The sequence below is a fragment of the Colletotrichum phormii genome (genome assembly GCF_030913505.1).
Source record: "Colletotrichum phormii strain CBS 102054 chromosome Unknown BDP81scaffold_10, whole genome shotgun sequence".
Lineage (NCBI taxonomy): Eukaryota > Fungi > Ascomycota > Sordariomycetes > Glomerellales > Glomerellaceae > Colletotrichum > Colletotrichum phormii.
This window is the reverse complement of record NW_026851452.1, coordinates 1,525,675-1,552,516: the sequence shown is the minus strand read 5'-3', so window position 1 is coordinate 1,552,516 and position 26,842 is coordinate 1,525,675. Positions and strand designations below refer to the sequence as shown.

The window sequence follows — 26,842 nt, the reverse complement described above, 5'->3', positions numbered from 1 at the left end:
ACTGCATAGTACCTAACTCTCATGCACAAACCCGATTCGGCTTCTGCGCAGGATCATTGAGCACCTCAGGTTGGCATCTCGATCCTTTAAAAGAAAGCCAGCGCTCGGTTTGAAAAGTCTATTCGTCAGCGTAGATGATTGACAATCAACATGGCTTCAATGAGAACACTACTCGAGCCACATATATTGCATTGAACACTTTGCTAAAGAATAGTTTACTACATTCGCAGTAGAGGGCGTCCAGTCCTAACAGACCGATCAATTCTTCGTACTACTGGGCCGGGCACGTGTATCATATCAAGAATACGCGAGGAGAAATTTCAGCTCGAGGCAGTGTAGCTCTTTCTTTTGGGCGAAGAGGGTGTGAGCGCTTCTGGTATTATTAATGGCGAGATGGTTTATACCCAGCGCGTAAGACGTCATACAGAAGTCGAAAAACCACTGACAACAGGCATGCCTTACGTCCAAGTGTCCGGACGCCCTTGCATCAGTGACTTTGGACAGGCAACCTCGGGGGCCACTCTATGGTACTCTCAACCGAGTATCCAACCTCAAGTGCGACAGGACGCTCGAGACAAAATGTATGTCGCCTCTGCGAAATGGAAGGCCATTAAGATTAAGGTAGGAGCGATTGTGCACGATAGGGCCATCCAAGTCCAGTGTAAACTCTATGAGACGGAGAGAATAAAAGGGAGACTACATGTACAGAAGGTGTCAAGGAATGTAGCGAGTAAGACGTGTTCAAAGTGGTGATACACTGCCAGCTGAGGAAGTAAGGCTTTCTTGGTCAAGTTCTAATTGATCTCGCAGCTTACATCGTAAGTTCTAAAGGGAGACCGAGTATCCCATCACCACGTAACCACATAGAAACCCCTAGGGAGCATGCTGGTCTGTCTAACGCGTATTGCATCAAGAATATGCCAGGAGAAACCGCAGCTTAGCAAGGACAGTCGTTGGTAATAGTGATGGTGATCGAGAGAAGACGGAGCGGCAGACTTCGTCCTTCATTGTCATTCAGTTGATGAGGGAACGGGGCTGTCCATTGTGCAACATTCCGACGAACGCGACATAGTGATTGACGGTTGCGGTTGTTGAGAAAGAAATTCGCGCGGGTCTGGGCTTTTTATATAAACTCTTTGTACTCCGTATCCGTCCTTGCCATCTGATGATTTTCTCCCATATTGTGCCCACTGCACGCGCCAAAACCATCCGACGATTCTGCTCGTCGTCCCTTCAGATTTGCATGAAAACCAAAACACTCAGACGCAGGAAAAACTCGGGGTCTTCCATCATCTTGAATAGCTCCAATCCGAAACCAAAGCCTAAGGGGAGAGCGGGACCCTGAAAATACGCCAAAACGGGCACGAGCATTTTTCTTCAGCCCTCATACGGAGACTTGCTCCGTTCGTGACTCTACCTTACTTAGCTCCCGTCCGCTCGTTCTCAACGGTCAAGCTAAGGTAATTAAGACGATGGAAAAAATTCATGCTTACCTCAATTATGCATATCGCGAACCATGGCCCAGGCGTCAAAAAGCACCAACACGAAAAAGTAAACATAAGGAATAGGAACCCCGCGGAAAGGTTCGTTGTTCTTGTGTCTCTTGATCCATTACATAAGACGTCTTCACACAGACTCTCAAGCCCGCCCTCGAGTACGTATACAGGTGAAGGTATAGAGAACAACCTGCAAAAGCTCCAAAAATGGAATGTTTCCGCCCAGTTCATTGAGACGTAAGGTTTACCCAACACACGTTGCCAGAAATCAAACATGCCGTCGTTCAACAAAAAGACACACAAACGCCGATGCCTCGGCGTGTAAAACAGGATTCCGCCACACCTCTTCCCTCCGCTTTTTTGCCTTTTCCCCTTTCGCGACAAGAGCACCACGACTGCCTTACTCCCCTCCGACGATCTCGGCCGTCCAATCCTTGCGGATGTTCAGCTCCGTGAGCTCGGGTGTCTTCTCGATAACGAGACCCTTCTCGTTGGCGAGATGCAGCAGACTGATGAAGCAGAAACTTGTCGAGATGTCCTCCATCATCGCCTTGGGATACACCGAGCCGAGACCATTCATGACCTCGGTGAACTTGAGTTCGGTATCCTTCGCGGGCGGCTCTTGCGGTGGCGCTGGGGCATCAGGCGAAGGAAGTCTTGTGGAATCCTGGTGATGTGTTAGCAATAATTCATTCTCTGGTGTCAACGGCGACCGGGAGATTCGACTTACGCTATCCAGGCCCTCAAGACCCATGCCCTTCCAGATCTCCTCCTTCAGACGCCTCACATCCACCTTCTTAGCAACACGCGCGAACTGCACATAATCTGGCCGCAAGCGACGGGTTTGAGTAACCAGAGTCGTTCCAAAAGCGCCCGTCAGAGCATTGGTGGTTGCGTCGCCGCCAAGCAAGGCCGTCATGCCAAGAGCTTCTGTGGCTCCGACGTCGCCTTCGGCGCCGGGCGACAAGTGCTCCCGGGCATCCGCAAACTCGTCGTCGTCGTCATCCAAGCCACCGGCAAACGGAAGAGCATCGTCCTGGAAGAAGTTTGCATCGTAATCTCCCTCTGGCAGCGGCTCGTCCTCGCTCTTGACAGGGGCCTTCTGGTTTGCCCAGAACGCCTCGTCCATCTCCCCTTCTGGAACATCTCTATCTTGTCCGGCATTGCCGAACATGCCGCCCCTGTTTCCGAGGATTCGTCTCCTGCCAAGGCGTGCCTTAGGCTTGAGGAAAAGGTTGAGAAGTGATTTTGAGTTGAAGTGCTTATCATCAGGCAGCAGATTGCGGGACTTTGACTTCCAGTCCTTCTTGGGCATAGAGACGGCGGAGTTGCTTGACGCTTGAGTGTACAAGACGTCGGCCAAGGCTTGGTCGAGGGGCGCTGAGAAGTCAATCTCGAAAGGCTCCTTCTCCTTGCGTACCCTGGCAGGACCAGCCGGCTTGTTGACGTCCTTGATCTTTCGGATTCTCCAGTGCTCGGCACTTGACCAGTTCTTCTGCAGCGCTTGGTCGAAATACCCGAGAATGTCTTCGTGCATCTTGTCGGCGCTCTTAGTGTGAGACATGGACACGACAAAATCCCCATTGTCAGGGTCCATCATCTCGACTCCGTCACCATCGCCAGCCTCCTCGCCTAGGCCAGCATCGTAGACCCGCATTTGGGGCTCAAGGGCGGCTTCCCTGGCCCAAGCCTCACCACCCTCACCAAAAGCCACGTCGGCGCCAAGCTCAAAGCCACCCAGTCCAAGGTCGTCATCGTCGAAGCCAGCAGCGTTGTCGCCGTCAATGAACATGCCAGAGTTGTCGCCCAGCGAGTCTGGGTGCTTGTCCTTGTCCTGGTCGCCTCTCCAATCTTCCGGCGCTCTGAGGAAAGGAATGTCCATGGAACCAGAAGGATCCCCGAGGTCGAAGTTCTTCAATGACGGACAGACGTCAAGCTCGTCGAGACGACCAAGATCGGAAAAGAACTTGACGCCGAGGGCTCCCAGGTCGATCTCAACATCTTCGGCGTTCTCCTGCTCAGGCTCCTCTTGTACCGCCGAAGCATCCTGCATCTCTGTGTTCTCGTCGTCCTCATCGTCGGCGTCTTCGTTCTTCTTTCGGGTCTTTGAGGTGTGTGCGTCACCAACTTCGTCACTGCTGTCGAAGACAATGCGTCCTTGGGCGTCAATCATGAGGTGGTTCAATAGCAAGCCCTTGGCGCCACCTTCATCGAAATCTGCGGAGGTTTTCTTGAAAAGGGGGTCCACGGCGAATTCTAGTTCAAACTTCTTGAGTTGAAGCGAGGAGAAGTTGGGCGCGAGGGTCGCCTCGGAGGATCGTTGTGTCTGCGCACAAGTCAGCTTACCATCACAGCCGACCTGATTCTCGTACATACCTTGCGCTTCGGCTTCTTCCTGACGTTGCCGTCTTCGTCGACTTCCTCCTCGCTCTCTTCGCCCTCGACTTCGTCACCCTCCTTGCCTTTCTTCTTGTTGTTACTGTCCGCAAGACCACTCAGTAGCTTTCCGGTTTCGGTTGCGACACTGTCGACTCTGCTTGTGTAAATCTTGACGCAGCCATCTAGCGTACAACTAGCTTTCTGGAAGTTGACTCCGTCACCCTCCTTGAGAAGTGACATATCGTGGAAGTAGTCGATCAGGGCGAAGTTCCAAGAGTTGTTTGCGTTGATCTTGTTGTCCGTGGCCATCTTCATCCACTCCTCAAAGTTGGCAAGAATCGGGACCCGTTTCATAGGCGTGACCGCGCTTCCGCTGACTACAAAGCCTTCATCGTCGTCGTCGTCAATGACTTGCCTGCCTCGGCTGCCGCGGGCGTGGGGTGTCTTGGGGTTCGAGCCCGGTGTGTCATTCTCGATATCTTCTAAGCTGCCGTTGCCTCTGCGCAGAGGTGTCGCGGCGGCAGCCTTGAGTTCGTTGCGCTGGCGCTCATGGAATGCGTGGCGGGATTGCGCTCGTCGCGCCTTTTCTCCCGCATCATCGTTGAGGGGGATTCTGTGCATTGTTTAGTTTCGTTGCTAGGCAAAATCGGTAAGCGGGCTGTTGTCGCAAACGTACTTGACGGGTGAGTTCTTGAAGGGCGATGTGTTCATGGACCCGGAGGTCGCTCTGACACTGCCTGCGCGGCTGTTTGCGCGCGGTACTTGGGCCACTCGAGGCATCTTGTGTGTGTGTTGTTGGCGCTGAGGTTGTCGTCAAAATTGTTGACTGTTGCTGCAATGTGCTGTATGCGTACTGAGTGGCCGAGCCTTGTGTTTACTTTCCCCACCATACGCACGTCCCGGGGCGACGCGAAACAACAATAGAGAGGTTTTCTGCCTTGAATATTAGGTGTCAAGTTTATCCTTCCGGGCCGGATGGGGCGGGGAAGCTGAAAATCCCGTTTCGTCCAAACATCAGATTGGATCATTGGATCGGCCCTTCACGGGCCCCCTCGTTATCGGCACGTGATGCAAGATCGCTATCTGCCGAGAACTATGGAACTCTTCTCTTGCAGTTGCCGTTCCGCTGAAGCACAGCCACGTCGGAGGGGGGTTTCCCAAGCAGACACGACCAGATACTTGGCGCAATCAGGGCACTGCCTGCGCTTCTCACCTGCTGGTGGCCAAGAAGCTTGCGTCGCTCATAGTTCCTGAAAGAGGCTGGGCAGGTTTTCCCGGGCTGCCTCCCTCAGACCCCATGAGTCGTACATGAAGGTGAGAAGCGCTTGCATTTGCTGTTCAGCTCAAACCCGCTGCAGCCCTCTTTTTTGTATAGCAACTCCATTGAGAGACATCTGTTCCTCCTTGTCCGGCGGAACGAGCGGCTTCACGGCCACGCCAACGCGACAGTGCGGTCTCTGCCATGGCTTCGGATGAGCCAATTACAATCAGCATTTGACGCCAGACATGCCAACGTCCTCCAACATCCGAGGGGGCGCCCTTCGCTTGCGGCCTTTCTACGCGACCGTATTCTTAATATGCCTTTTGGCATCCTGGTCTATCTTGACCAAGGCTACCCAACGACAGCTTCAGCTGCAAGACGCCTCACTCTCACTCTCACCCCTCGCCAAACGATCCGAGTTCACAGAGTGCCGAGATGTCCACCGCGCCGATGATCAGTGTGCCTTTGTCAAGGCTCACTGCGCTGAGGACGAGGCTGGCCTCCTCTCTTACCTGACGCTGTATTATTGCGACATTGGCAAGGCTCAGTGGTTGGCCTTTATTATTCTGGTCTGCTGGCTCGGCTTGCTCTTCACCACCATAGGCATCGCCGCCAGCGACTTCTTCAGCGTTAATCTCAGTACCATCTCTGCTATCCTCGGTCTCAGCGAGAGTTTGGCTGGCGTCACCTTTCTCGCCTTCGGCAATGGCTCACCCGACGTCTTCAGTACCTTTGCAGCCATGGGCTCAAATAGCGCCAGCATGGCTGTTGGAGAGCTGATCGGTGCTGCGAGCTTCATCACAGCGGTCGTCGCCGGCTCCATGGCTTTGGTTCGCGAGTTTAAAGTTGGAAGAAAGACGTACGTCAGGGATCTCTCTTTCTTCATCGTGGCTGTTTGCTTCACCATGGTGTTCCTGGCAGATGGCCACCTGCATTTATGGGAATGCATAACGATGGTCTGTTACTACATCTTCTACGTGGTTACCGTTGTCACATGGCATTGGTACTCGACAAGGCGGAGCCAGCGGCGGGTCCGGGAAGCAGCCGCACGAGGTCATGTCTACGGGACGGTGGGGCATCTCAGCGACGAGCTGGCACCGGAACCATACCGGGATGATCCCGACGATGAAGACCGGCACGTCACCTCTACAGCCGCCTCCAGCGCTGGAGACATCAACGCATTGGAAGCCGGCCCTAGGATCGAAGTCGATGGTCAAGGAGAGAGTGACGAGGAAGCTGAAGACAGCGATCATGGCCGGCACGTCGTGGCGGAGATGGCTAGCAGTATGCGAGTCTTGCGTCCTAGAGGCAGACGACGCAACACACTCACGCCTATACGTCCCAGTCTGGTCGGCGCTCTCGAGTTCCGATCTGCTCTGGCTCAACTGCAAAAGGAAAGCAACCACCGGATGAGGCCGGTACATGGACGGGCCTACTCGGTCAACCACCTTGGAGGGCAGAGTGAAACGAACACAGTGGGCGGGCCGCCTTCCGACTCGGGGAGATACACCATAGGCGCCGTTGAGGAATTTGGACAGAACAGAAATCGGGCCTTGTCATCTGGCGATATCCCCGGCTCCGTCAATAGTCGCGACCATTCGCCATCGCCATGGCGCTTCCCAGCAACAGCAGACCCGATCCAACAGATAAAGGCCCAAGAGGGTAGAAACCGAAGTCTGTCGCCAGCCTACAAAATCGGCGGTAACCTGGCACCTCCTCCTGTCGACGCAGTACCTCAAAGACAAGATAGCGGGGGAAGCGAACCGTTGGAGGCTCGGCCCTTACCCGGTCAACTTTCCCTCCAAATACCAAGTCGGCGTGGCAGTATGAGCGTCGGATCTTCGCCAGCATCGCCCTTCCCCGGATACACTGAATCGCCTCTTGTTTTAACGCCTGCTGCTCAGACCGAGCCGACCGAGTTCTTTGCACCGCCTGGTCCAGCTCGCCTGGAAGTGCCATTTGCGCCTTATAAGATGGCCAATCCCAAGCCCGTAAGGTGGTGGCCCTACGCCATCCTACCTCCGCCGCATATCTTTTGGGCAACATTATTCCCGACCTTGCTAGGCTGGAAGCAGAAAAGCCATTGGGACAGATTTGTCAGTGCGATATCTGTACCAAGTATCTTGCTCCTCGTGTTGACACTCCCGGTTATCGAAAATGAGAGCGCTGATGATTCATGCGACGAGACTGCCGTGGATCCAACGATGCGAGACCACGCTCACTGCGACGCTCCCGTACCTGCCCACGCCTACGATCATGAGGGAGAATCGGAATGGCAGCGCTTCAGACGGGCTACTCTGTCACATTCTCGTGGGCAGTCACTTGATCACTCCCCCAAGGGCTCTCCAGCGCTGATTGCCATCGACTCTCCGAGTGGTGCGCGTGTGGCAACCGAAATATCTACCAGTTACCCACAGCCCATGAAACCCGCCGCGCCATTGCCTTCGGAGAGCAGTCTAGCTCCCGTCGATGAGTCAGGTCAGTGGAACAGATGGCTCGTCGCGATCCAGCTCTTCACTGGACCCTTGTTCGCCGTCATCATTCTCTGGGCAAACATGAAGGAAGACTTCCAGCAACCCTACAAAATCCTTTTCAGACTCATTCTGTATACACTCCTAGGATCTACGATTCTGCTTGGCTTCCTCCTCTTATCAACTAGCCCCGACAAGAAGCCAAAGTACCATTTCTTGCTTTGCTTCATGGGTTTCATCATTGCCATTGCCTGGATCTCTACCATTGCCGGAGAAGTTGTCGGCGTCTTGAAAGCAGTGGGTGTCATTTTCGGCATTTCAGAGGCCCTTCTCGGGCTGACCATCTTCGCGGCGGGCAACAGTGTGGGCGATCTAATTGCTGATATCACCGTTGCCCGGCTTGGTTTCCCCGTCATGGCATTGTGAGTCTAATTCTACCTCCTCCAAATATTGATGTCAGCCATGCTAATACCTCCTAGATCTGCGTGTTTTGGTGGTCCCATGCTCAATATCCTGCTCGGCATCGGAATCGGCGGCGTTTACATGATGGTCCAAGCCGCCAACCACCGACACAAGAAACATCCTGACAAGCCATTCAAGTACCACTCGTACAACATTCAAATCGGAGGTACTCTGATGATCTCGGCCATCACGCTTCTCATCACTCTGCTAGGCCTCCTCATCATCGTTCCAATGAACAAGTGGGTGATGTCACGGAAGATCGGTTACGGTCTCATTGTGCTGTGGATGATCAGCACCGTCGTCAACGTTGTTGTCGAGTTGACCGGAGTGTGGACTGACGTGTCCTATTCCCTTTCTTTCTAACGGTACATCTTTTATTCCCTTTGACTGCTGGCACACGTACAGACTGTATCAATATTGCGTTAGTGTATTACGCCGTATGAGTATACCCAAGCATAGCGTGCGACGAGAAGAATAAACGAAACTCTCTGTCTTCTACTTATAGACAGTCTTTACCTCACGAGTACAAAAAGAGGAAATACAAATCTACATATATAAATTAGTTTATAAAAAAATAAATTACACAGATGACTGCACCCCCTTTTACACAAGCACCTCGGTTGATTCAATGCTTCATTGGCTTTTAAAGGCCGCAACAGTCTCGTGAGCCTTGGTGATGGTAGTCGTTTCATCTAGCGAACACCTTTTCTCCACAAGAGGTTGGAAGCACTCAGGCACGGTCCTACGTTGCAGACGTCGATCACCATCTGATGTGTCTTTTGTTCGTGCACCAACGTTGGACCCTCTTTCGAATTGGAAAAGGCATCAGTAACCGAAGTTGTGACGTGCCCAACGTATTGAGACGAACATATCATGGAATGCCAAGTACGCAATGTGCACCATTGTGATGCCAAGACCAAAGAAAGGCTTCATCTGGTGTTGATCTCTCGTGTTTCTTCTTCTTCTTCTTCTAGAGCTCAGTTCCTGTGTATGTGTGTGCGTGTGTTTGCCAAGCCATGTCATTGTGTACGTGTTTTGTGTTTTGGCCAACTTATGCCCTTCCACGAAAGGGACGGACGTTCGTGGAAGTTGTGCATCACCATGGTGACTGACCAACATTGGATCATTGAACTGGAATGAGACAGGATCAACTATAAAATGAGTCTTGAATGATTCAACAAGAGGCCTTTTCCCATTGTCAAGTTATCCCAGCTCATGTCAACTTTGGTTATCAGACCCAAGCAACGCAAAACAGATCTCACACACAACTTTCACTGGCCAACCACTTTTAATTCCCTAAACCTACCAAGCAGTCAAGAGATTCAGTCATTCAAAATGGGAGGCTTCAACAAACTCACCGACTTGGCCCAGCAACTCGCCGGCAAGGACCAAGGCAAGAAGGATCAACAGCAACAGCAGCAGCAGCAGCAGCAGGACTCATCAAACCCTCAGACAATGTCGACGACGACCAACGACCAGGAATGGGCAGACGTTGGATCGGCGGCCAAAAAGGCGTTTGCTGGCTTCCAGGCGGACCAGGCTGGTGGGAAGGGGCCCGATTATACCGAGATTGGGGTTGTTGCGCAGAGGGCTTTTACGGCTTATAACCATGGCGGTGACGGTGGTGCTGGTGTTGGTGGTGAGAAGGGGGGTAAGAAGGATCTTTCTGAGATTGGAAAGGGGATCGCTGCTGGATTTGGCGGAAGTGAGAAGACGGAGGATGGGAAGTCGGGAGGAGCTGATGGTAAGTTGGAGGCTGGGAAGGGGACTGGCGGGGTTGAGGGCGAAGGGTTGGGTGAAGGGAAGAAGACCAGAGTCCAGGGTGATGATACGGCCGTCTCGAGTTCGAACGCGGAGGATACCGCCGGCCTGGCGAGCAAGAAGCTTTTGGAAGGTGAAGAATCCTCTACTGAGAAGACGGGGCTGGGCTCTTACAGCAAGCGAGATGTCGGTGATGGTGTCGGTTTTGAGAAGGGCGGGCTGGGTGAAGATGAGGGCGTCTCTACTGGTGGTGAGGGGAACGAGGCCGACGTCACTAGGAGCGGCGAAACGACGAGCGGTCAAGGTACGTTGTTTTTCTTGAAAATATTTTCCTGCTTTTGGGTTGTTTGACTGACCTCGACCTCAACTAGGACTCCGTAGCTCAGGACAGCAGCCTGTTGGCGTTACCGGTGACGAAGAAGAGACTCTTGGGGACCAGTCGGTGAAGAAATGGATCGAGTGAGGTGACGAGATATTGCAAGGCAATTCGTCACAATGTAACATTTGTGTCAAAGGGCTTCGCGATTCATGTTGAGGACGTTCGCTGGCTCGAATGTCTGAAATGAGTGAGTGACTCACTCAAGTACTGTTGCTCCAGCCGGACTGTTTCGAAACAGAGGCGCAGCAGGATCATCACCGGGGAAGGTGATGGGTTATTTCGCGTAACTGTCGGATTGTGTGTTAGCTAGAAAATTGAAGAGAGAGATATCTGTCCTTTAGAACACTGCAAAATGCTAGCTTGGTCGTGGGATTGATGCAAGATATGCACCGACGTCTAGGTACGAAGTACATAAGTTTGCTACCTAAGTAAAGGTGACCGAGTCGGAGCCGTCCCCGACTCCACCGTCGAGCCCCGGAGCATGCATCCCTGCCGGGGCGCCGCCGCAAGGGGCAGCTTTCCCAGCCCGTTCCCATCACAAGCCTGTGATCCCTCCGTCGTCTAGCGCGGTATTAGTGCCCTCCTAGTCCACTGTAAATTGCAATCTATCGTTCCTTGCGCCTCATAGTGATCTGCTTCAGGGAACTTCACAGAGGCCACAATGTCTACATCTCCCTGGTGTAGTGTATTAACCACGTTCCTGGAGAAAACAAATCAACTCGTCATCTCAGCACTGCCCCAATTCATGGCGTAGACAATCCAGCTGGTTTCAGATGTGATCACTGGAGATGGCGTATCTCATCTCGTTTCAATGCCAATGTCCTCGTATCGTTGCAGGTTCCTGCATGGGGTGAAGAACAAGCTGTCCATAGCTTCATTACGATGGTGACATTTCTAGGTAGGTAAGGACAGATCATCAAGAGATGGACAATCCTGAGATCTGGCAAGTTGAGAGCTGAAGTGGTTTTTGGTCAGTAGACGATTGAGCATCCATTGTCGAATCACATCTGTCAATCAATGTCTGTGGTAAACATTGAAGAAGGTTGTAGTTTATGAAAAGTTATAAATGAAGGCCAAAATCGCACTGCTATTCGAGATTCTTAGTTCTTTGCACCTGCAGCTCCAAACCCACCTTACTTACACCTTACACCAAGGCCCAGACCCAGAACCATTAGGGGGGAACCCTTGAACCGCAACAAGCACCACAGTCCCTCACTTGCCCCGCCATCCAACAAGCAACCCCGCGCCGCGCCTGCCACATCCCGAAAAGGAGAGCTTCCTTTCCTGCACGATTGACCGCCCTCCCTTTGCTCAACTTTCACTTTGGCATTTTTTCCTTTCTCCCTCACAGCGCGCAATTCTCACGACAAGACTTCTTCCCTCAAGCTTGACCACACGCAATCCCGGAACTAAAGCCCATTGACCAGCAATCACAAGAACAAACACCGTCACGATGGCTACCTCTCTCCCCAGCTACCCTCCCCTCACGGAGCGCCCTCTGAAGAACACCATCTGCCTCTTTGATGTTGACGGCACTCTCACTCCTGCTCGTCTCGTAAGCTCTCTCTCAAAGCCCATTTCCACCCAATTCCTTCCACCTCTACCTATCCCAAAGGAATTACTCGTCGCATTACCTTAGGAGCCGTCCCAGCTAACACCTCCACCTCCCAGGCCGCCTCCCCCGAGATCCTCGACCTCCTCGCCCGCCTCCGCCAAAAGTGCGCCATCGGCTTCGTCGGCGGCTCCGACTACTCCAAGCAGCAAGAGCAGCTCGGCAACGCCACCACCCCCGTCACAACCCTCTTCGACTTCTGCTTCTCCGAGAACGGCCTGACGGCCTACAAGCTCGGCCAGCCCCTCGCCTCCAACAGCTTCATCAAGTACATTGGCGAGGACCAGTACAAGGAGCTCGTCCGCTTCGCCCTCCATCACATTGCCGACCTCGACATCCCCATCAAGCGCGGCACCTTTATCGAGTTCCGCAACGGCATGGTCAACATCTCCCCCGTCGGCCGTAACGCCTCCAACGAGGAGCGCCAGGCCTTTGAGGCCTACGACAAGATCCACAACGTCCGTCGCGACTTTGTCGCCAAGCTGCGCGAGAAGTTTGGTCACCTCGGTCTGACGTTCAGCATTGGCGGCCAGATCTCGTTCGACGTCTTCCCCACCGGCTGGGACAAGACGTACTGTCTGCAGCACCTCGAGAAGGAGGCCCAGAAGGAGGGCGGTGTCAAGTACGAGGAGATCCACTTCTTTGGCGACAAGACGTCCGAGGGCGGAAACGACTACGAGATCTACGTCGACGAGCGCACCATCGGTCACTCTGTTACCGGCCCCGAGGATACCATTCGCATCCTCAAGGAGACTTTTGACTTGTGAACCGCGGCGGAGAGCAGTAGGCTCTGAATGGAATCTTGCGAAAGACTTTGCAGGCTGGGAAATATGACTTGACTTGGCTGAGAGATGAAGCCAACAAAAATGGAGTTGCGATGTAATGGGCCAGCTTTCTAGACTTGGTGGTTGTGGCCTCGGGGAACAACAGACCTGCGACATGTCGAAAGCGGCAAAGGCCCGTTCTCGATACTTGATTTTCAGTAGAGCAGCAAATGGAATGAATTATAATGACCACTCATAGACCCACTCACGCAGCATTCTAATCCAAGGTGAGAATTCACGTCACAGACAATGGCGGGTGCTTTGGAAATTGATGTAGTAGATTTGAGGTGTATCATCAGGTCATCAAGCTATCGCTGTATACCTTGTTCCTCCTCCAACTTGCTTGAAATGGTGATGCGAGGGAATAGAGAGAGAGAGATATTAAAGCAAATCCAAGAGAGAAAAAAAGAATAACACCATCATTCTTTCATCACCACCGTTCACTCCAACCCTGCTTTACCTCCCAAACTCTAAATGGGGCACAATCACCGGTCCATACTTTGTCGGCGCCGTAAACGCACCATCACCCTGCACGACAAAGTCCACCGCCAAACTCAACTTTTGCAACCCTTGCTGCTGCTGCTGCTGCTGCTGCTGCTGCTGCTGTCCCCCATTGATGATGCTACCCGCGTACTGCGACCCACCGACGCCGCCGGGACCGCCAGCGACGGTCTCCGGGTCGTACGCGACGACGGCGACGTAGTTCCTGCGTCCCATGAGCTTCTTGAGCTCGCGCGCGGAGCCGGAGGCGTCGGTGTGGAAGATCTCCATCATGTCCTCCTTGGAGTCAGAGACCTCGTGGTTGGACTTGTGGCCGTTTGCGGGCACGTAGAGGCTCTTGTTGTTGTGGAGGAGCTTGAGGATGTAGTTGCTCGCGGGTTGGGCTACGATGGGGGAGGTGATGACTTGGTACATTGTCTTGTGGTCGCTTGGGTGTGTTGGGTCGTGGACTAGGCCTGCTCCTGCGCAGTTGACGTCTGTTTGATGATGTTAGTAGGTGGGGACGGAAGAGAACGAGTCTATGGAGGTCGGGAACTCACCTCCTGACAGGAAAGTCATGCGAATGCCCTTTTGCTGGGAGATGCCCTGGAGCGTGCGGATAAAGTACGTCCTCTCCAGGTCCTTGGACTCGTGTGTCCACATGTCCTTGAGGATCTCGGCAATGTCAATCTCGCCAAACTGGTTCAGGACGTTGCCCATAAGGCCAGACTTGCCGACCGCCTTCTTCACCTGCGTGAACCCTTGCGCGACAACGTCCTTGCCGCCGACGACGCCGGCCACGGAGCTCGTTACCTTGCCGAGGATGTTGTACGAGGTATTGACAACCTTTTTGCCTGTCGCGACGGCGCCCGCCAGGCTCTCGACCGCCTCCAGGCGGGGGTAAAGCAGCGGCACGGAGACCATCCAGATGCAGTGCTGCACGCTGGGGGGCAGCGTAGCGACCTTGGGGAATATGCCCTGGTAGGTCGGGCCGGCCATGACGCGTGCTTGGTTCCTTTCGGAGCGGCAGTCTGGTCCGACGACGCAGACGGCCGGGCCGAGGTACTTGACAAAGTGCCAGCCCTGGCCGGTGATTGTGAAGAGGTCCCCGTCGTTGCTGACATTGCGGAGGATCTCTACCGTGGTGTGGTGCTGGAAGAGGAGGTACATTTCGACGGCGATGCGACCTACGTTTTTGAACATTTGGGATCCTTGCATGTACTCGGGATACGAGCCGTAGCCGTCGAAACTTGGCGCATGTTAGTGCACATGACGAGAAACACAGGCAGGGTCTGTAAACTTACATATCGTGGTCGTCAATCTGCAACACATGCGGAATCTGAGCAAAGGCCTCTCGGAGGTAAGGCTGGTCAAAGTGGCTGGTATAGTAGTGGAAGTAGGCGTGCGAGACGTCCTCCTCATGGCGCGCGGTCCACTGCGCGTTCTTCCTGTTGTCTCTGCCGCTCATCGCCAACCACTGCTTCAGCAAGGGCACCTCCTTCCATAGCCTATCACCATAAATTTGGTTGCCTATGCCGAGCTGAACGTGGAAGCCGCCACAGTCTACGTTCTTTTGGAGCACGTCCTTCCACATGAAGCCCACGCCACCGAGTTTGGAGCGTTCAGCCTGAGAGGTTGAGGCGGCAAAGTCGTTGTTCGAGTGGGCGATGAACCTCCAGCCGACTTCATGGCGGCCGGCAATGACAAACTCGTATCTTGTGCATCCCAGGTGAGAGGTGACTGCGTACGTCCACCTCTCGGTCCCGCTCTCACTCATGGGCAGCTCAATATCGTACTTGTAAAACGTCCAGCGCTGATGAGTGAAGATGTTGTGCGGCACCAACTGTCGCGGATTAGGTGAAAGGTCGTTGCTCGGGTGGATGTGAATGGTCGGGGGTTGCGGTGCGTCCGTCACGATCATGATGCTTCCTAGCCATGTCCCCTTTTCAAAGTCCATGTTGCAGTAGCGGAGATACGGCCCAAAGTACACACCGTTCGTGGGCTGAATCCTGTACATGTCGACACCAGCGCTCGGAGGCGGTCCGGAGAACCCAGCGGTTGTGGGCGTCTGAGACGCCGCGACGCTCATGATGCTCTCAGCATAGCCCGGTGTCTGAGGGGGAAACATGGGAGAGGCCATGGCCTGCTTGCCAAACATGGGCGATGCAAGAGGATTGCCGTACGTCGACGCCGTGGGTGATAGGGGCGCTGCCTCGTGTGTGATAGGATTGGGCCCCTTGGGGAACTCCCATTGCGTCGCCTGAGAAGCCAGATGAATGTAGTAGTATTGTCCCGAGTTCTGGTCGAGGTGGGCGATCCAACCCTCAGGTAGCGGTGGCGGCGAAGAAGGGCCAGCACCCTGGAAGGAAGGAGGCGCCTGAACGGTTTGCGTGACAGGGGCACTCTGCGCTTGAGACGACGAGGGCTGTCCATTTTGCTGTTCTGGCCTCGGGTCGTTGGCGAAGGCGGGGTGGCCTTGCAACGAAGGTGAAGCGAGCCCTGCTGCTGCGGGACCGACGGTTGCGGGCTTCTTCGGGGGCGACTGAGCTGCAGAGGCTGTAGACACGGACGGCGTTGAGTCTGCCCGTTGCTGAGTTGGCCGCTGCTTCTCGGCTGGGTAAGACGGGTTGCCAGGTGTGACGCTCGAATAGGCCGGCGGGGGGTCGTTCAAGCCCATTCGCTGATAATCCTGCTCCAGAACGCTGACTTGCAGGTTCGTCTGTTCGCCTTGGTTCTCTGCCTGTTGAGGAGGAGGACTGAACGTAGGCTGCGTAGGACTCGTGACCGGGTTCATGCCCTGATACACCGTAGGCGGGCCATGAGGTTGGTTCTCTGGGTTCTCCGTGGGAGTCCACGGCCGCGCCGGCGGTGGTGCTCCTCCATACTGAGCCAATCTCTGGGAGGCCGCGGCGCTCTGTGCCTGTTGCGCCTGAAGGCTGGTCAGTGTCGCCGTGCCTGAGATGCCAGAGGCGGCATATCGCGCCTCGATGCCGCCGCCCGGGATGACCCCTGGTTCCACGATTGGGGTCTCTGGCGGGGGTGGAGATCCCCGGCTGGCGCGGGTTGTGGAGGTCGAAGCTGTCGAGGCGAACCTGTTCACGCTGTTCTGGCCAGGCATCTCGAGATGATCAGCACTCTGGGCACTCTGAGGTGGTGGCCGAGCCTGGTACTGGCTCTGGGCGGGCGGCGTAGAAGTGGATGCGCCACCCGGTGGAGGGTAGTAGGGCTTCTTGGTGTAAGACGGGTAGTTTGTAGTTGTAGCAGCCGGCCGCTGAGGTTGCGGCGCGGTCAGCGGCTTCGCGAAGAGGCCCCCGTCGTCGCCAGCCGGGCTCTGCGGAGACGTGGCGCCCAAGGGCCTCGGACCGGTGCCGCGTCGCTCGGCGAGGGTAGGACTCTTGGTCTCTACGGGGCTGGTCGCATTGAAGCGCGGGGTAGTATCATTGTAGTCGGAGCCAAATCGCTTCGGGGCGGTGATGGTAGGTTTGGTCGGTTTGCCAGGCCGAAGGTCCTCCTCGTCGGGATACGGTAGAGGCGCGGCAGAGCTCGAGGCGCCTGGTGGTAGAGGGAAGGTCGGCTTCGATGTGAAGGAGGAGGAGGAGCCTGACGCGGACGGAGGCGCGGGGTACTTGAAGCGGTCGTTGGCGGGGTTAGGACTCTGCGGTTTGAATATCCTCAAGGGCTCAACGGTCGGGCTATCACAGTCTTCCTCGGCGGGTTTGTGAAGGAACAGTTCGGCGTCGGGAAGGCCGCGACTGCGCTCCATGATGGGCGATGTGGTATCGTCGAATCTACTTAAGATATATGTGTATCTGGGGGCCGGCCGACTTGCGCAGGTACGCGGATTGCTTGATGCGGGAATGCGAATGACGCACTGCGAAAGCTCAAGTCTGCAGGTCAGGGGGAGTAAAAAGTTATTTATAGGAGCTGTCGAAGGTCGCCGTTTCGTGCCTATCGTTGGATGCTTGAGAGGATCGCAGCTGCTGATGAGGGGTGGTGGGGTCCAGGTTCGAGTCTCACGGGAGAGGTCGCAGATATGGCCGGCCCGTTGTTAGGCCCGTTAGATGGATGAAACGGCTGCGGCACGGAAACAAACAAAAACCAGTGTATTTCCCAAACGTGTGTATTTTCAAGAAAGAAAAGTCAGAAGTCGAGAATTATCAACCAGAGAGGGAGCGCGTCCAGGACAAAGAATAAGAATGTGCCAGATGGGACGACAAGAGGGAAGCAAGCAAGCGCCAGGTAGGGTTTGGGCCTGGCAGCGGGAAGCATTGGGCAAAGTGCAAAGCGGCAGCATAGGGACATGGGGCCAGGATGGGATGGGACTGGGAACTAGGGGGGGAGGCGCTCGTCAGCGGCAGAGAAGAGGCAGAGAGGGGAACTTGGGTGCTCCTCATGGCACAGGCAGGCCGCACGCCGCACACAGACTGTAGACAACACCACCACCTCACACGGGAGAGCGTGGCCGGGCTGGCATGGCATTTGCAGGGAATGGACGAGATGGGCCTCGGTGGCCTCCTGGATGATGAGAGCCAGCTGCCCAGGACTGTCGAGAGAATCAACTGGTTGAGTTTGCAGTCCCAGACTCCCAGCCAGTGACGAGTGACCAGGAGCCAAAGAGCCTGAACAACGTCAAAAGTATGGAGCCCTGCATGGTGGCATCTTGCCTAGCGAAGCTTCATGATTGGCTGTATATCGTGGGCGCTTAGAGAATGTGCAGTAGCAAATGGGCAATCTTCATCTTGAAGTTGCAAGCGCCTGCCCACGAATGCGAACTTCTTGGCTCGAAGAAAGTCCCAGTGTTCCAGAGAGCCTAGAGCATGGTGGCGGGGCCAGTCGAGCTCGTAATGCGCATAGAGCGAGATGAGAGTGATTTGTCGAGGTGGGAAATGTGCGGCATCCGGGATCCGGTGAGTCGAAATGCGCCGAGACAAGCAGTGACAAGATAGGGGGAAACTTGGAAGTGCCCGGTCATCTGCAGCTGTCGTGAACCATCACTTAATGGAGGCGCCTACGAGATTTGCACAATGTCGTTGCCCTCTCGAGGTGGGAGGATATGTTGGTAAAAGTAAAGAAAGCAGAAAGATGGTGACAGACAGACAGACAGACGGGTCTTGGATCGACGCGGAGGGAACCGGCACCTTCAGTTGATGAGGTACGTACCTTGTTCGTAGGGATGCGAGAAGCACGGGCCATCCTGAGCTGTCTTGGCCCAAGCTTCGACGGGTAATTACATAAGCCCGAACATCTCCATTTTTCAGGCACAGCGGCGTCGTTGGTTTGCCTCCGAAAAGGTCGCCCGTCATTGGCCGAGCTCGGGGTTGTCGTCGTCGCCCTCTTCGCAGCATTCGCATTTCATGTGATTTTCATTATCGAAACTCTCGGCTTCAACAGATGGGACTCGGACAACAACGCCTTTGTCAACGATATCCCGGCAACTTCTTCCGAAAGCGAGTCACAGTCAGGGGAATGTTGACTCACACAACTAGCCTTACGACGACAACTCCACGCATTGCATGGACCAACAACACCAGCCACGAATTGAGGCCTCAGTTTGGCGTGCGCATCCTCCTCGCTGCCAGTGGCGACAAGTCAAGCACCACCAGTGACCACCCACTATCCGCATCTGAAGCTGCAACCAAATTCCCATGTGCACAAGTGTGGCACACGCAACTTGCCAACTCCCGAGCTCATCGCAAACTGACACAGCGGGACCGACGTACGCCACACTCCACCCCGCACTTCACCATATCCCGCCGCCACTGTCGGGCCCGGGCTCTAGGCTGCTCAGCTGAAGCTTTGGCTCGGTCCCGCGCGGGCTGCGTAACGCAACTGACATGGGACGCTGTCAAAGAAATGGCGGCGGCGGCGGCGTTCTCTGACTGTCCAAGGCAATCAAACAATACGCGGCGTTCTCTAGCAGTCTAGAGCCCATCAAGGTGTACTATTCGGTCTCCGACAATGCCTTAATCTACACTCCGCAGCGGACATTTGCCCTACGCCATCAACAAGTTCGGAGCTCGGTGTAGAAGTCTACCGCCCACCGACGGGATCCAATGAGCTGTTTGGGCCGATCCCCCTACCACGACGACGCGTGGCGATGTTGTACCTCCCCATGTCCCTTCCGTTCGAAACCATTCTGATCTGTTCGACCGCCAAAGGCTAGAGGTGTATTGTGTGTGGCTCTGACTGGTTCAACCTGGGCTTCGCAAGTGCTTTTTGCCTTCCACGTTTTGCTAGTAGTGTATCAGACGAAAGGTGTACGCATGCTCCTGCCTTGTAAATGATATGGCCTGTCGTCGTCCCATGATATTATATAAATGAACTCCTTCATCGACATCATGTTTCTTCTTTCTTTTCCCTCGTCAGCGTCATTGCTTTCCGACAATCATCACCATCCTACTACTCAATCTCTCTAACACATACCCCAACAACCCACACCACAAACAATCACACATACACATACAACAGTCCAACATGTCTTGGGCAGGTCCAAACGGTAATAACAATCCTTGGGGTCGCCCAGGTGGCTCTCAAGGCCTCTGGAGCTTCATCCACTCTCTCGACCCCAACATGCGCGCCGGCGCTGGCGTAGACCACTCAGCTGCTCCCGGTCCCTGGGCCAACTTCCCCCCAGGCTTCCCCTTCCACGGCGCTGAACACGGCTTCGGCGGCGGCCCTGGTGGCCCAGGTGGTCCCGGCGGATGGGGCGGTCCCTACGGCGGCTGGGGCGACTTCCGCGGCGGATTCGGTGGTCGTCGCCGCGGCGGTGGCCGATGCGGTGGCAGAGGTCACCACGGACGACGCGGCGACATGAACGAGGGCGAGGGCGAGGGCGAGGTCGTCGACGAGACCATGCGCAACGCCGACGATACTCCCGAAGAGGGCGACTTCTCCGACAAGGAGAAGGACGACTCTCCCGACACCATGCGCGACGGCCCCAACGAAGACGGCCCTGAGCACGCAGGACATGGACACCCTCACCCTCACCACCATCACGGCCCCGGTCGCCGCGGTGGCCCAGGACGCGGAGGTCGCGCCGGTCGCTTCGGCGGTGGACCCGACCCCTGGGCGCGCCACAGCAGACACGGCGGTCACCACGGCCACCGGGGCCCACCTCCTCCCCCCGGCCCCCCGCCACCATTCGGCGCCCCTCACCCGCCTCCGCCCCCTCCCCCGCCCTACGGACACAACGCAGCCGGCAGCTTCGATTTCGCAAACTGGCAAGAGTGGCTGAACCAGTTCGCCGACCACCCCTTTGCCCAACAAGTCCGCGACTGGGCCACCCGCTTCGGCGGCCTCAACACCAACAACAACGCCGGTGCAGGTACCCGCGACGGTGACGCCGACGACGACAACAATAACGACATCGACTCGGCATTCACACCCCCCGTCGACATCTTCTCCACAGAACGCGCCTACGTGCTACACTTTGCCCTCCCAGGCGCCAAGAAGGAGGATGTCGGCGTGAACTGGGACGCCGACAAGGGCGAGCTCCGCGTCGCGGGCGTGGTGTACCGCCCCGGCGACGAGGAGTTCCTGGCGACGATGGCGTCTGGGGAGAGACGGATCGGCATGTTTAGCCGGTCTGTGCCGCTGCCGCCTCGTGCGCGCAACGCCGGCGCTACTCCTTCTGAGGAGATTGACGCGCTCGCCATCATGGCCAAGATGGAGGATGGTATCCTCGTCGTGACCGTGCCCAAGGTGGAGAAGGAGTGGACGGAGATCCACAAGGTTGATATCGAGTAGAAGAGTGTTATTTTTGCTGCTTCTGCTTGAGGAGGAAACTTTTTGGTGGAAAACGATTGGATGTAATGGAAGCTTCACGGTTAATGGTTTTGGGTTTGGGATATTTTCGAATTTTGCTATGGGCTTGTATAGGTATTCTTTTGGTTTCTGGGTATTCGATAGCTTCAACAACCGTTTACACCATTCTTCTGGTATGGCCCCTCTGCAAGTGAATATGCATTGTCACCATGACTTGTCAACCATTCAACTGGTCGTTTTACGTGACCCAAGATTGCAGTAAACTGAACAGCAACGTTCGATGTCGCTGAGTAAGCTCTCCCTGAGCTTCGGACTGATAGCTCCGTCTAAACAAAGGGCAAAGGCTCAGCCATACGAGAGCTGCTCCTGCTCTCCCCATCGTCTACCTATCGAATACCTCTCCTCCAAGGTGTAATCGCCCCGCTCGGCTCAACTTCATACACCACAAAAGTGAATATACCGCAGAAGCAAACTCATATAGACCCCCTCGATCCCATTCCCGTCACCAGCACAGCAGGCGCCTTCCTAGGTCAGCTGGTCAGGTCAAACTAGCTGGGTAGTGGAATGGCTCAAGGTCAATAATTGATATCTTCGCACAACAGCCTAAACGACGACAGGCTACGAATTCGAGTTCAATTCCCAACATGAGCACCAAGAGATGTAGCCACACCGGTGGTGAACTTCTTTTTCTTCTTCTCTGGATTTGACTAGGGAGGTTTGCTTAGCTTGTGATGTCTTTGAATCAAAGAACGCGGAGGTGTTGGATGGGCGGACGTACTAGAGATGATACTGCATTTGTAGATCCTTGGTCTCTCATTCAACCCCCCGTAGGTTGCTTAAAATGCTGTGAAACTAAGCTAGTACTACCTTAAAAGTTAACATCACCGGAGCGTTGGGTGAGTCTGCTTCTCTTATTCAACCCTCTGGGGGTGTTAAAATTGCAGTGTATTTGGGTCGTTTTGGATTGGTTACTTAATCGCACATTCAACTGCTAAAGTCGATGGGTGGTCGGTCAGCTTGCCGTTTCCAGGCGCAAACAAGCAAACCTCTTTCACTGCATCCAAGGCAAGGGCACCTACCTTATGAGCACCCATCAAGACATCACCATGTTTCTCCAATCCGCCTCAAAACTCCATAGCATGCTCGCCTGAACCTCAATCAACCCTTACTTACATCCACCAGGGCAGTACCAAACACCTTGATGTTGAACAGCTTCAAGAAAAGATAGTGTCACTGGAAGTCAACCGAACAAAAGAGTAAATGGGTAAACGGTAGTTCCCAACGGCCGATAAATCTAAGGGTTCCACTGGCGCCCTCTATGATCACTCAGTCATTGCTCCCGGGTCACTTAGTCAAGAGGGTACGTGAAGAAATAAAATCAAGGTAGATATCCTTCGTGCCTTCCCTTCTGGGTGTCGAAATAGAAGGGCTCCGGGAGACTCCAGTCTGGATATACCTATACTACAATGGAAGTCTATCATCCTGCATCGAAGCGAAAAAAGAAATTAAAAAATTGCAAGAGTAACAGCGCAAAGGTATTCGAAGTCGATGGTACCTGCCGATGCAGAGAGGTTCGGGCGATTTGAAAGGCTACTGTTTTCCTTTGAAACGCTATTCCCCGTCTTCTTCTTCAAATTTTTTTATTTTAGAAATGGAAGTACTGATGCCACGACTACGTAATCTCGGAAAGGAAAAGAGTAGTTAGCACGCCCTGATAAGTACAGAGGCCTACAGAAGTGACCCCAGATCTTGTACTCCCGTGCTCGACGAGACTCTTTTCAGACGGATTGGATCCGTTGGAAACTTACTCCCAGATTTCAAATTCCCATATTCCGGTGTTGGCGGTGGCGTCAAACACACAGGAGTATTGTATCAGAGTACTCTTTGCTGGGTAGTTTTGATTTGTCTCTTTGTCATTTCCTGATGAAGGGGGCGAGATGAATAGAAAGACTACATGACATAAAGGCGCGAGTATTGTGTCATACAAAGACAACAGGTTCGGACACATTGCGAGGCACATGCAGTGGGGAGGATACAATCAAATCCCGTCTATTATATCTTATCCAGGATACGTTATGATATGCAGCAGAGAGAAAAGGAAACATGTTCCCAAAAGGACAAACACACCAAACCCACCAATTTCTAATAGAGACCATTTTATACGATTCCGCTACAATGATACACAGTACACAAATGAAACAACACAAATCGCTTTTTCCAAAAGAGACGACACTACTGCAGACACGAGGAACACACACCACCCAGACAAGAAGCTTCACCAGTACTCCCTTGCATTACCCTCAAACGCAAAGTTAAGCAGAACGGCAATGAACAAGGAAGCGCAGAGCGCGCTAGGCCCCCACTTGTCGTAAAACTTGGCCGCCTTGCGGTTGCGAATGGCGTTGCTCCTGTACAGGTAAATCACGACGGAGTAGCAGAGCGACATGATGGCGAGGAGGGTAAAGACGCCGGCCACGACGAAGGCCATGGGCGTGGGCTTGGAGCCAAAGTTGAGGAGCGTGACGGCTACGGTGCCGACGTAGATGGAGTATTCGAGCTATTTTGTTATGTTAGCAGCAATTCAAATATTCTTGGGTCGAGAGTAATTAGACTTACCCATCCGAGGAAGGTTCTCTCGGCGGCAAAGTAGACCTTGGGTTCCACGCGGACTGGCACGTAAATCTTCTTGCCCTTGGGGGCCTTGAACCTCTTAGTCTGAATGGCTCCCGAGCCGAAGAGCGTCGTCTGTACTTCGCGCCTAGGGATCACAGAACCACGGGGATGCGGCACGGTCCACTTAAGCACATCGACGGCGCGCTCGCCAAACGCTTGTGCCTTTGTAGAGGCAAGCGCCTTGTAGTAGGTCCAGCCTCCGACCCGTCTGGCTTCCTCGAGAGCCTCGTCGGCATCGTACTCTTCGTCCGAGTCGTACAAAAAGTCCTCATTGTCGACGGGGGCAATGGTGTCGACCGTCTGGCCTTCGACGTCAAGCACGGCTCCGCCATTCCTGGCAGCTCCCTGGCCACTGGACTCCCCATTGGTAGCGCCGTTATTGCTGGCAACCAAGGGACCCTCCTCGTCATCAGAGTCTAACTCGTCGTCTTCGTCGTCATCTGATGTAGTGGCAGTCGCCGACTGGTTGGGCCTGTGGATACCAAAGTCGTGCGTAACGGGCTTCCGGATATCCACGTCCATCTGCGGCATCCAGAAGGGAAGCAGGTTGATGCGTTCGGGGAAGAGGCAAGCGACTCCGTGAATGAACTTGGAGAACTTGGGCACGGCTTCCACGAGATGGCTGGAAATGAGCTGGCGAACCCATTCCGGAGGTTCTTGGCCGAGCTGAGTCTGAAGTTTGACCTCGAGAACGGCGTACGGGAAGCGTACAATGTCTTCGGGAGGCAATTGTGAAAAGGGGTAGTCGATGCCAATGTCCATACGCCTCCAGTTGTCCCCAGACCTCTTACGGCCGTCCAGGTTATCCTCACGAACCATGGTCAACTCGGTGTCGAGCGAGATACGCACTCGAGCATCAGCGGGAAGCTGGAAGGCGGTGCGGTTGTAGAAGGATCGGCACACGGGCTTATAACCTTTCTTGAGAGTCGAGTACTGGACCTCCTTTGCGAGTCTCTCGTCCTCGGCGATAGCCTTCTCGGGCTTCTTGCCCTCCTTACGCGCCTTTTCAAAGAGAGCGGCGGGGAGCAGCTCGCCGCGCATGTAGGCGTTGACATTCTTCTCTTTAACCGAGAATCGCGCCTTGACGGATTTCTCGCCGGTCCAGTCCTCGCGATGGGTCTTGCGCTCGACAAAGATGTTCTCGCTCTGCATCCCACCGTACCATCTCAGACGGATGGCCTCGGCACCCTCCGTCTTCTTCAGGCGGCCCTCGTACAGATCCCAGTTTTCCGGGTTGTCGTAGTAGATGGACGTGATGGCCGAGTCCTGAATCTCAAATTCCTTGCTTGCGTTGAAGACCAAAACGGGCAAGTGCTTCAAGATGATGAGCTTCAGCTCTGTCACGTTGTCTGGGTGGACCCAGTACTTTGTCGTGTTGCGAACGAAGCTTCCCTGGGAGCCGCCAGCCGCGCTGTCACCCTTGACCGGGTTACCCCTCGTCCTGACCAGGTCGTACAACTTGGAAAGCCGAACCACGGAAGCGTCGTAGTTTTCCTTGTAAAATGGTTTCGCCTTGAGTCGGGTGTCGAAGACAGGCTTGAGATGCCAGCCAGTCGTTTTCTATTCCTCGTCAGTAACCCACCCGAACAATATCGAGAAATATGCCTCACGTCATGCTTCTTGATAATCTTGTAGAAACCAGTGTAGTTGAGCTGGACAAACTTGGCAAGATCGTGGACATCGGCAATGATGTCGCTCAAGTCCTCCTCAAGCAGCATAAACTCTTCCTCACTAGGGCCCTCCTCGCGGGGGCCGCGCTCGACGAGGCGGTTAACGACGCCCTTGACCTCGCGCTCGCTCACGGCAATGCGCCTCGAGATCTCCATGGCCTTAACCTGCTGCTTCGTGTGGACCTTGTCGAGCTCGGCCTCGAGTTTCTTGACGAAGCGGCCCTCGTCCTCCTCGGACCACTCGCGCTTGCCGCCCTTGCCCTTGCCATTGCCATTGTCGGCGGGTGTGATGGGACCGGTGGCGGTCTTGAGATCGGCCTTGAGGGCGTCGTAGTCGATGTAGTACCATTGGTACTCGCGGATGATGCTCGAACGGAGCTGCTCGCCGAACTTCATGACGACGATGCCAGGAGGGGCGCGCCAGGGGGGTTCGCTGGGTGCTAGACTCGGTCGCCAAGTTCGTTCCTGTGTCTTTGTATCATAGACAATTAGCATGAGGAGTCGGGTCCCGAGGGAAATGGCATCATTGGCATGGGCATAGCAGGGCGAAAGCAAAGGAGGCTTAGTCGAAGAACGCCCAGAGTGCCTTTTAGGTATTAGGGGTTGTTGACGGTGGAGTCAATTGAGGAGATTTCTTCGGGCAGAGGTCTCACCTTATGCGGCTTTGCGCCGTGTCACCGACTGCGCGAAATGTTCCAGATATTGGAGAAAAATAGGTATGTAGGGTTTGGGAGAGCTCTCACTTGTGGCGCGGTCGGGTGTTGCAGGCAAAACAAAAGGCGATGGAATGCGAGGCGGCGGCCGACGGTTACGAGACAAGCTTCGGACAGGGGGGCTCAGACGGGGGGCCGCTACCTTGGTACTGCATGCAATGTGCTGCAGTTGCCAACCACGTTAACTGAGTGACACCGCACGGCCAATCCTCCACTGTTCTAGGGTAAGGTACCTTACTGTCCCATGGTCTTCTTATGCTACCTTACCTTACTCAAGTCCCTTCATTTCCAGACTTCTTTCGTATTTTCAGAGCTCAAGGTTAGGATTCAAACCTCCCCATCTCCTGAGGCATGTAAAGTACGAAAACCGAAAAACGCGGGAGCTGGCGCATCCGTCGTATCTCCCTCGCAACTTTCAAGTCCTTAGCGGTCCTGACCCAGTAAAGCGCAGCTCCAACCCGGCTTAGCTCCAGGTAGTCTGGTGGTCCCAGTGGGTGTCTGGCTCCAGTTTCCGCTGGTATCCAGAGCTAGCCGCAGGGGGGCCACGGGGGGTCCATTGGCCAATTGCAAACGACAGATGCGCACGTGCGGCAGACGTCACGCAGCTGTTGCTGCGGGAGGGCTCGACCTGGAGGAACAGGGGGTTTTTTTCTTTCTTTCGGCGATGGCGGGGTCGGCGGGGAATACACACCGGAGGGGAATACACACCGGAGGGGAATACACACCGGCGGGGAATACACACCGGCGCGGACACGGCAGACGACAAAAAGTTCTACGGAAAGACACCCGGCCAATATCGAATCCTACCGCCACCACGGACCTAGGCACCCCTACCACCTCCGGCACACCGATCGGAGCAAAGCCGCGTTCAGACCCCGAATCCCTTCCTCCCGGTCG

At 54.7% G+C, this 26,842-nt stretch overlaps 7 protein-coding genes across 7 annotated transcripts; 4 read left to right on the top strand and 3 right to left on the bottom strand.

Annotated features, from left to right (window-relative positions):
• Nucleotides 1–1,896: 1,896 nt before the first annotated feature.
• On the bottom strand, nucleotides 1,897–4,655 carry BDP81DRAFT_394522 (condensin complex subunit 2/barren; the record flags this gene model as incomplete). Its single annotated transcript, XM_060587973.1, has 4 exons — nucleotides 1,897–2,163; nucleotides 2,227–3,822; nucleotides 3,873–4,488; nucleotides 4,552–4,655. 4 exons carry the CDS (start codon nucleotides 4,653–4,655, stop codon nucleotides 1,897–1,899), a joined length of 2,583 nt encoding a protein of 860 aa, XP_060445486.1.
• A 345-nt stretch (nucleotides 4,656–5,000) lies between these two features.
• On the top strand, nucleotides 5,001–8,738 carry BDP81DRAFT_471838 (sodium/calcium exchanger protein). The gene is made up of 2 exons (XM_060594596.1): nucleotides 5,001–8,029; nucleotides 8,087–8,738. Exons 1-2 carry the CDS (start codon nucleotides 5,382–5,384, stop codon nucleotides 8,430–8,432), a joined length of 2,994 nt encoding a protein of 997 aa, XP_060445485.1. The 5' UTR covers nucleotides 5,001–5,381; the 3' UTR covers nucleotides 8,433–8,738.
• Nucleotides 8,739–9,486: 748 nt separating this feature from the next.
• Nucleotides 9,487–10,535, top strand: BDP81DRAFT_428519 (uncharacterized protein). The gene has a single exon (XM_060590433.1). The coding sequence runs from the start codon at nucleotides 9,525–9,527 to the stop codon at nucleotides 10,179–10,181; it is 657 nt and encodes a 218-aa protein (XP_060445484.1). The 5' UTR covers nucleotides 9,487–9,524; the 3' UTR covers nucleotides 10,182–10,535.
• Nucleotides 10,536–11,662: 1,127 nt separating this feature from the next.
• On the top strand, nucleotides 11,663–12,588 carry BDP81DRAFT_449842 (phosphomannomutase; the record flags this gene model as incomplete). Its single annotated transcript, XM_060592455.1, has 2 exons — nucleotides 11,663–11,764; nucleotides 11,881–12,588. The coding sequence occupies 2 exons, from the start codon at nucleotides 11,663–11,665 to the stop codon at nucleotides 12,586–12,588; spliced, it is 810 nt and encodes a 269-aa protein (XP_060445483.1).
• Nucleotides 12,589–13,101: 513 nt separating this feature from the next.
• BDP81DRAFT_449841 (WW domain-containing protein) lies at nucleotides 13,102–16,888 on the bottom strand (the record flags this gene model as incomplete). The annotated part of the gene is made up of 3 exons (XM_060592454.1): nucleotides 13,102–13,622; nucleotides 13,686–14,374; nucleotides 14,430–16,888. The coding sequence occupies 3 exons, from the start codon at nucleotides 16,886–16,888 to the stop codon at nucleotides 13,102–13,104; spliced, it is 3,669 nt and encodes a 1,222-aa protein (XP_060445482.1).
• Nucleotides 16,889–20,481: 3,593 nt separating this feature from the next.
• BDP81DRAFT_267814 (HSP20-like chaperone) lies at nucleotides 20,482–20,847 on the top strand (the record flags this gene model as incomplete). The annotated part of the gene is made up of 1 exon (XM_060582903.1): nucleotides 20,482–20,847. A coding segment is annotated over one exon (366 nt), but the record flags the coding sequence as incomplete, so codon positions are not given.
• Nucleotides 20,848–23,164: 2,317 nt separating this feature from the next.
• On the bottom strand, nucleotides 23,165–25,628 carry BDP81DRAFT_320059 (VTC domain-containing protein; the record flags this gene model as incomplete). The annotated part of the gene is made up of 3 exons (XM_060584496.1): nucleotides 23,165–23,446; nucleotides 23,506–25,122; nucleotides 25,173–25,628. The coding sequence occupies 3 exons, from the start codon at nucleotides 25,626–25,628 to the stop codon at nucleotides 23,165–23,167; spliced, it is 2,355 nt and encodes a 784-aa protein (XP_060445480.1).
• Nucleotides 25,629–26,842: the final 1,214 nt, after the last annotated feature.

What these genes read in the sequence shown, in the direction of transcription:
- BDP81DRAFT_471838 (XM_060594596.1), top strand. Translation starts at nt 5,382, where the DNA reads ATGCCAACGTCCTCCAACATCCGAGGGGGCGCCCTTCGCTTGCGGCCT. An exon ending in GGTTTCCCCGTCATGGCATT is followed by an intron (nt 8,030 to 8,086) that starts GTGAGTCTAATT and finishes AATACCTCCTAG; the next exon opens with ATCTGCGTGTTTTGGTGGTC.
- BDP81DRAFT_428519 (XM_060590433.1), top strand. Translation starts at nt 9,525, where the DNA reads ATGTCGACGACGACCAACGACCAGGAATGGGCAGACGTTGGATCGGCG.